Genomic DNA, 8,634 nt, shown 5'->3' on the forward strand with positions numbered 1-8,634 from the left:
GAGAGCTTGTGGTGAGCCGAGACCTGCCCACCGCCCCCCACCCGGGGTGAAAAAGAAAAACCCCCTAAAAAAAAAAAAAAAAAAAAAAAAAAAAAGAGGGGGTTAGGTGAGCTACAGAGTTCCTTTTGGCTCTGACAGACTTTGATTCAAAGGTTCTCCAGGGACTCCAAAGCACTGTTTGTTCCCTGCTATCTGGGGTGGGGTGGGGGGCTGCAGGTGTCTATCTTGTCACCCCTCCCTCCTTCTCCTTAGATCCGGCGCAGGAGACCAACGCCTGCCATGCTGTTCCGGCTCTCAGAGCACTCCTCACCAGGTAGGGCCCTCCCTGCCCACTGAGCCCCTGTCCCACCCTAGCTCTGATGCCTTCCTAGGGGCCCTGCAGAAGTTCCACGAACAGGACTCAGAGCAGGAGACTGGGGAGTGGATAAGGTCTGGGAACCCAACTCTATTGGCTTTATTTATTGACATGACACCTCCCAGCCTCAGAAGGGAGAGTGCACACTTTCCCTGTCCCCAGAGATTGAGACCCTGGGGAAAATAACTCGGATTCTTTATCTCTCTTCCTCTTCCTCCTCACTCGGTTCCGGTTTGGTTGGCTTTGGTGGCCTTCCTCAGAGGAGGAAGCCTCCCCCCACCAGGTGAGTTTCCTGGGGCAGCTGGAAGGAGGGATGCCTGGGCCCTTTGGGGTGGGGCGGACGGGTGCCTGCAGTGACAACCAACCAGTATGGGGTGCTACCCAAGAGGACACATTAGCATATCAATGGGCAGTCCTCTGAGAGTGCCTCATGCCAGGTGCCACCAGCAGATCCTCCTCTGCTCAGACTCAGGGTGGAACCTCCAGGACCTAGAATCCTGCCCTAAACCAGGCCATGGCTTATGGGGGCCCTCCCAAAGCCACAGGGTGGGGAGGCTCAGCCTAGGTGCAGGACCCATTAGCAGAGGCGAAATCAGTCCACTTGGGTGGCCATGGGTGGGATGGAATGGAGGGAGGGTGAAGGGAAGGGGCCTCTGCTGAGCCCCTTTAACCTGGCACTTCCCCTGGCAGAGAGCCTCAGGAGAGGGGCACCATCTCAAGTCGAAGCGACCCAACCCCTGTGCCTACACACCACCTTCGCTGAAAGGTACTATCCCCCCACCGACCTTCCTGGCTGTCCCCTTGATCTCTGGAACTGGGCAGACGCTGGGGGAGCTTTTGTCAGTGGGGAGGGATTTTTTTGGCCACACATAGCCCTCTGTCAGTGTGGTGCAACAACCCCACGTAAAGACCAATTTTTTCTCAGTCTGGCCTCGCAAAACACAGGAGCCCCAAGGCTGCAATGGGCAGCTGTGGGCCTTAACATCGGGTTGTGGGCTTGAAAGAAAAGAGATGGCTGGCCTAAGACAACAGCAGGCATCCGCGTGGAAGGGACTCCACCTGCAGCTCCTCTTCACCAGCCTGTGCTGGACCACATCCCACCCCTGCTCATCTAGGGCGCCTTCTCCTGTGGGCTTTACCCCTGGCCTCCCCTCCCATTTGCATCTCATTTGCACAGATCTGCACACTGGTCTCCTCTTTCCTGCTTCCCTTTCTCCATGGAAAAGCAAGCCATTCCTTTTGCACACACTTACTGAACACCTAGTATATGCCAGGCTGAGTTGGTGGGCACTGGGCAGAATAAGACGAGTCAGATTTGGTCCCTGCCTTTGCCTCAAAGGGTCAAGGAGGGGCCGAGAAAGGTGGCTCACACCTGAAATTCTAGCATATCGGGAGGCCAAGACAGGAGGACTGCTTGAGCCTAGGAGTTCGAGACCAGCCTGGGCAATACAGTGAGATCTCCATCTCTATGAAAAATTTAAAAAGCGAGCTAAGTGGGTCAGACGCGGTGGCTCAGGCCTGTAATCCTAGCACTTTGAGAGGCCGAGGTGGGCAGATCACCTGAGGTTGGGAGTTTGAGACCAGCCTGACCAACATGGAGAAACCCCGTCTCTATTAAAAATACAAAATTAGCTGGACGTGGTGGCGCATTCCTGTAATCCCAGCTGCTCGGGAGACTGAGGCAGGAGAGTCACTTGAACCTGGGAGGCAGAGGTTGCAGTGAGCCGAGATTGTGCCATTGCACTCCAGTCTTGGCAAAAAGAGCAAAACTCCGTCTCAAGGAAAAAAAAAAAAAAAAAGTGAGCTAAGTATAGAGGTGCGCACCTGTAATCCCAGCCACTTGGGAGGCTGAGGCACGAGGACTGCTTGATCCCAGAAGTTTGAGGCTGCAGTGAGCTATGATCGCACTACTGTGCTCCAGCCTGGGCTACAGAGTGAGATCCTGTCTCAGGAAAAAATAATAATTAAAAAAAAGGGTCAAGGAAGGTACACAAAGATGTTTAAGCTTGGATTTGAAGGATCATAGGAATTTAACAGGCAGTCAAGGGCATCCCAGGTCCAGGAAGACGGAAGAAGGTGTGCGAAGAAAAGGAGATGCGAGTCAGAGGGGTACTTTTGGGCCACCCTGAAAGAGGCTTGGTTTCTAGTCAGGGAGCTGGGGAGATATACCTGAAGGAGACAGGAGGCCCTCTCCCTGATTAAGCCCTGATGCCTATCAACCCCCACCTCAACTCCTGCCTGGGGCTCTTCCTGCCCAGCCAGCCCCATCCGGAAGTTGGGAGGGAGAGCTGCTGGAAGAGTATGCTGGGAACTGCTTCGGTGGAGGGTTTAATCAGTTCCCAGCACCAGCCAAGGTCAACAGGTGTACCTGTCAGCCCACTTGCCAGGGTTGGGAACAGAGAGGACAGGCTGGGAAGGGAGGAGAGAAGGGAAGGGGTTATTTCACTTTCCCCAGTACAGGAAAACGAAAGGTCAGAGCTGCAGCAAGTGGGCAGTGTGGCTCAGCACCCGGAAGGACCTCCCCACCTAGAGGGGTGTGTGGAAGGGCCCCAAAGCAGGCATGAGAGAGAAAGTGGCATCTTCTCAGGAGAGAATTTAAGAAATCCCTCTCCCTCCCACCTTGGGCTGGGCAGGGAGAGGCTGGGTGGATGTGAGGGGAAGACCTGGCTCTTGACTACCAGCATGGGGGAACAGGCCGGGATGAAGATGTTAGGGCCAGGGTGCTACCATGCACCATGCAGTGGCCAAAAATGTGCACCACCCCCAACTGCCCCTTTAGACCACATCTTAGGAGAGTCCAGGTGAGTAGAGGCAGGGAAGGGATCAAGAGCTGGGAGGCCAGTCTGGGGCTAGGCTGGGGACCTTCAAGCTGAAAAAGGGAGACTTGGGATGGGGGGAGTTCAGGCTCCCACAGAGTGGGGCAGAGAAGGGGACAGCCTGGAAGGAGTGATGGGGAGACCCCAGAGAGCCCAGGAAGCATGAGGGAGGTCGGGGAGGCGAGGGAGGCTCACGGGGCACCAGCGCAGGTGCTGCACACACCTTCTCTTGTCACTGTGGCTCACAAAGTGAACTCTCCTCCCCCACTGGGGGAGAAGGAAGCTGCCTGGGCTGCCACCTGCTCTCCTGCGTTACCTCCCCCCACAGCCCTCATGGATCCTTCTCTACTAGGAGGGCACTGTTTTGTAGGCTTCGGTCCCTTTGTGGGCAAGGGAAGGTGCCTGGCAGGGTTGGGGCTTGTCAGGGAAGAACTGAGGGCCCTGGAGAGAGGGGCCTTGGCTTGAGGGGCCCTTGGCTTGAGGGGTTGTACTCCAAGGTCGGAGCTCTCACACTTGGCTCAAAATGAAGCTCCGCTGCGTCCCCAAGGTCAGGGCAGGGTGATTTATTGTGCTTTTATTGCCTGGATAGCTTGCCCAGAGCCAGTAGGAGGTACTGGGCTGGGAGCTGGGGGCTGGGTGGGGCAGCGGGCACATACAAAGCACCCTCTGTGCCTGTCCCCGAGTTGGCAGGAGCATGGCACCCTGCTCACTGTGCCAGAGGTTTCCAGCCTGGCGCTACCCCCCTGGGCCTTCTGAGGGGAGGGGCCACTGGCGGACCAAGAAGAAGCTGCAGCAACTCCCCATCCCCCCACCCCCAGCCCTTCCTCAGCAAATTGTCTGTGGCCTGTGAACTTTGTGTCCCATATGCTCTAAGATCCCGCCACCTCCTGCAGCCTCTCCTCAGTGGCCCCTCAAACTCTGCCATCCCCCAGAACCCCTGGCCCTGGCCCCTTTCTCTAACCCCTTGCTCCTTTCCATCTTTTGGAAACTTCTTTCCAGCTGCACACACTGTTCCCTTCCCAGCCCTATCTGAGCAGGTCTTTGGAGGCTGGGGGGTTGCTTTCTAGGTCACCGCAGAGGGAGCTGGGAACCTGGGGATGTGGGTCAAGATTGTGGGGGCCGCATCTGAGCACGCCGCATCCCCAGGCACAGACTGCACTGGCTGCAGACTATTATGTCCTCAGCCTCAGAATTGTTCTGTCCCTTGGAGCCCGGGGCAGGAGTATGTGGATTGGCATCTATGACTGGGCAGTGCCAGGGAGTGGGGACTATGCACCGCATGGGAGATAGGATCAGGGTAAGCAGTGAGCCCTCAGCAGGCTGGGCACCCCCAAGAAATGGAAAGTGGCAAATCCCCAGGCCGTGGTACATACGCCCTGTGCCTTTTGCCTGGGCTTGAAGCTGGGAGATACTGTCTCCAGTACTGGGTACTTGGCAAATGAAGCTCTCCAGCCAGGGAATGTTAAGCTGCTGCTGTGCCCGCCTGGTCTTGCCCAGCCTGGTGCCCTATGGTGTGGGGGAGCTGCCTAGTGGCAGCCTCCTGGGGGCTAGCATCTTGGGACAGCTTGAGAGCCAAACATGATCAAATCTACCCCTGGCTGCCTCTGCCCTGGTCTGACCCCCATCAGGCTGACCTGTAACCTTTGGCCTTTGAACTTGGGCCCCTGAGGGGGTATTCTCTGTCCCAGGCCTATGGGAAGGAGGCTGGGGGCTGGGCCACACACTATCTCCAGATCCATGGGCTGTGTCTGGCTGACCCTTGCCTTCCTGGGTCCCCTCTGGGCCAGCTGTGCAGCGCATTGCTGAGTCTCACCTACAGTCTATCAGCAATTTGAATGAGAACCAGGCCTCAGAGGAGGAGGATGAGCTGGGGGAGCTTCGGGAGCTGGGTTATCCAAGAGAGGAAGACGAGGAGGAAGAGGAGGATGATGAAGAAGAGGAGGAAGAAGAGGACAGCCAGGCTGAAGTCCTGAAGGTCATCAGGCAGTCTGGTAAGCTGAAGTGCCTGTGACATGTGGGTTAGGTGTGGGTCCTCCTTGAGTATATGGGGACGTCCCCTTCTAATTTAGTGTCTCACACACGCAAACTGTAGTGACACCACAGGGGCCTCCCTGTCTTCTTGCTCCATGGGGTGCCTCACACTCAGTCCTACCTGAGACATGGGCTTCCTCCATCCTTGGCTCAGTCCCTCTCCCAATCTGGTTTTCCCTAATAATTCCTCTCTTCCCTGGGAATTAAGGCCCAGGCCGTTTGGGGTTTGAGGCTAGAGCCAAAAAAGGACTTCCCACCTATGGTAGTAAGGGGGTGCAAGGACATTCAGGGATGGAGGACCAAGAGAGTCCAACACCCCCGTCACCTGCATTTTTGAACCTAGGATGTGGTCTCTGCTGGGATGCAGAGGGCTGCCTGATTTACTTGCCCACTCCAGGACTGTTAGGTCTGTTTCTCCTCTTTTTCCTTCCTAGGATGGAGTGGGAGGGTGCCCTCTAGTGTCTAGATGTAGAATTTAAAATTCAAGAACCAATCCTGTCTCCTGCATCTCCAGCCTCAGCTGCCTGGGAGAGGGGCCAGGGAGGGGCCTAATACCTGTAACAGAAGGCCTCTAAGCCAGATGTTCCAGATCCAAAACACTCCACAAAAGGTCCCAGGCTGGATGTGGTGGCTCACACCTGTAATCCCAGCACTTTGGGAGGCTGAGGCAGGCAGATCATGAGGTCAGGAGATCGAGACCATCCTGGCTAACATAGTGTAACCCTATCTCTACTAGAAATATAAAAAATTAGCTGGCGTGGTGGCATGTGCCTGTAATTCCAGCTACTTGGGAGGCTGAGGCAGGAGAATCACTTGAACCAGGGAGGCGGAGGTTGCAGTGAGCCGAGATCGTGCCACTGCACTCCAGCCTGAGCGACAGAGCAAGACTCCGTCTCAAAAAAAAAAAAAAAAAAAAAAAAAAGTCTCAAGGCCCAGAGATTTTCTAGGCAGGAAGATTTCACCCCCTTCCATGGTTGTTTCTTCCATGCCTGGCCATGGAAGGCTGTGCCACATCTGTCCCTCCTAGGTACATTAAACTGTTTAGTCTCATTATTTATGGGAATACTGAAGAGTCAACCACCCCTACTAGAAGCTGTCAGCTCTTCCACACAAACAAAAGGTCTTGGGCCTCCTGCCTGCCTATCTGGCAGTGAGGGCATTGGCCATGGGGGCAAAAGCTGTTGCTGGGCTTCAGGCCCTTTGTGGGCAAGAGACAGCTGGAAGAGCTGAATCAGTTCCTACTGAGACCCCTCCAAAACAGTGGAAGAGAGGTGAGAGGAGACTGTTCCCTCAGGAAAAGCAGGAGGTGGCTGGGCGCAGTGGCTCATGCCTGTAATCCCAGCACTTTGGGATGCCAAGGCCAGCGGATCACTCGAGGTCTGGAGTTCAAGACCAGTCCGGCCAACATGGTGAAACCCCGTCTGTAATAAAAATTCAAAAATTAGCCAGGCACGGTGGCACGCACCTGTAATCCCAGCTGCTTGGGAGGCTGAGGCAGGAGAATCCCCTGAACCTGGGAGGTGGAGGTTGCAGGGAGCTGAGATCGCACCACTGCACTCCAGCCCAGGCAACAGAGTGAGACTCCATCTCAAAAACAAAAAACAAAAACAAACAAACAAACAAAAAAACAAAAGCGGCAGGGCACTGGCTCAAATGACAGCCCTATGATGGAGCAATATAAACCACCACGACTCCTAGTGGCTCCTGGGTGCTGGCGCTGGTCTGGGCAAGGTATTCACTATTACATCCTGTTTAAAGTAATCTGCACAATTTCCCCCTTACTATTTCCTTCAGAAAGGTACTAACTGACTTATGTAAGCCATATGGCTAGTCACTGGGAGAGCTGTTCTAGCCTAGTGCTCTCTCCATGCTGCCATGATGCCCCTGGAAAGCTTAACCTCAGCCATCAGAGACTTAGCTCACACTCCAGGACAGCCAGATGGATATCCGGAGCCTGTGTTCTTATCTCCTCTTTCCCATCCCCAGCTGGGCAAAAGACAACCTGTGGCCAGGGTCTGGAGGGGCCCTGGGAGCGCCCACCCCCTCTGGATGAGCCCGAGAGAGATGGAAGCTCTGAGGACCAAGTGGAAGACCCAGCACTAAGTGGTAAGGCTTGGGAGTGTGGAATGAGGAGGCGGGGCTGGAATCTTGGTGGATGGGGCCAGGCCCTGAGTGCCTCTCTGCTTGCCTTTCAGAGCCTGGGGAGGAACCTCAGCGCCCTTCCCCCTCTGAGCCTGGCACATAAGCACCCAGCCTGCATCTCCCAGGAGGAAGTGGAGGGGACATCGCTGCTCCCCAGAAACCCACTCTATCCTCACCCTGTTTTGTGCCCTTCCCCTCGCCTGCTAGGGCTGCGGCTTCTGACTTCTAGAAGACTAAGGCTGGTCTGTGTTTGCTTGTTTGCCCACCTTTGGCTGATGCCCAGAGAACCTGGGCACTTGCTGCCTGATGCCTACCCCTGCCAGTCATTCCTCCACTCACCCTGTGGGAGGTGGGATGTGAGACAGCGCGCACTGGAAAATCCAGAAAACCGGGAACAGGGATTTGCCCTTCACAATTCTCCCCAGATCCTCTCCCCTGGACACAGGAGACCCACAGGGCAGGACCCTAAGATCTGGGGAAAGGAGGTCCTGAGAACCTTGAGGTACCCTTAGATCCTTTTCCATCCACTCTCCTATGGAGGATTCCAAGTCACCATTTCTCTCACCGGCTTCTACCAGGGTCCAGGACTAAGGCGTTTTTCTCCACAGCCTCAACATTTTGGGAGTCTTCCCTTAATCACCTTGCTCCTCTTGGGTGCCTGGAAGATGGACTGGCAGAGACTTCTTTGTTGCGTTTTGTGCTTTGATGCCAGGAATGCCGCCTAGTATATATCCCCAGTGGGGCACATGGTAGGGGGCGCCAGGTTTTCCTTGTCCCCCAGTTGCTCTGCCCCCTTCCCCTTTTTCCCTGACTCCAGGCCTGAACCCCTCCCGTGCTGTAATAAATCTTTGTAAATAACTGTGCTGAGACTCCTCTTTCAGGGGAAGCGGGAGGAAAAGGGAGGTAATGGGGCATCCTGATAGGGAAGGCCAGTGGTCAACCAAAGGTTAGGGTTTTGACCCTACTGTCCAATCCTCTAGTCTAGGAGTCTTTCTGGCAGACAGCAGGCTCGGGGCACTCAGAGGAAGAACCACAGAAGTTCTAGCTCCTGCTTGGGATAGCTGAAGGAGGCAGGTGGGGTGGGTGGGGTGGGGAAGTCCTTCTCGAGTAACTGGATTCCTCCAAAGATTCCCCCATCCCCACAGGGCTCCCCTCGGGAAATTCCCCTTTTTCCCTCAGAGCCGGGCCTGTGTGGCCTAATAACTACGGCCCCGGTGTTCTTTCCACTCCCCTACCCTTAAGTTAGACTTCGGCCTTTGCGCCCGCTTCTGCGCAGGGCCAGGGCTGGAG

At 55.5% G+C, this 8,634-nt stretch overlaps 1 protein-coding gene across 3 annotated transcripts in view; it reads left to right on the forward strand.

Annotated features, from left to right (window-relative positions):
* Positions 1-8,203, forward strand: part of PPP1R1B (protein phosphatase 1 regulatory inhibitor subunit 1B) — an 11,443-nt gene extending 3,240 nt beyond the window's left edge. For all 3 annotated transcript variants that reach the window (XM_025363675.1, XM_025363676.1, XM_025363677.1), the window contains exons 2-7: positions 253-313; positions 616-638; positions 1,046-1,121; positions 4,959-5,162; positions 7,189-7,308; positions 7,398-8,203. In XM_025363675.1, the coding sequence (XP_025219460.1) occupies positions 253-313; positions 616-638; positions 1,046-1,121; positions 4,959-5,162; positions 7,189-7,308; positions 7,398-7,447 (534 nt within the window). In that variant the 3' untranslated portion in view covers positions 7,448-8,203. The remainder of the gene's footprint in view (positions 1-252; positions 314-615; positions 639-1,045; positions 1,122-4,958; positions 5,163-7,188; positions 7,309-7,397) is intronic.
* The last annotated feature ends 431 nt before the right edge of the window (positions 8,204-8,634 follow it).

The sequence above is a fragment of the Theropithecus gelada genome, chromosome 16 (assembly GCF_003255815.1).
Source record: "Theropithecus gelada isolate Dixy chromosome 16, Tgel_1.0, whole genome shotgun sequence".
NCBI classification, from domain to species: Eukaryota; Metazoa; Chordata; class Mammalia; order Primates; family Cercopithecidae; genus Theropithecus; species Theropithecus gelada.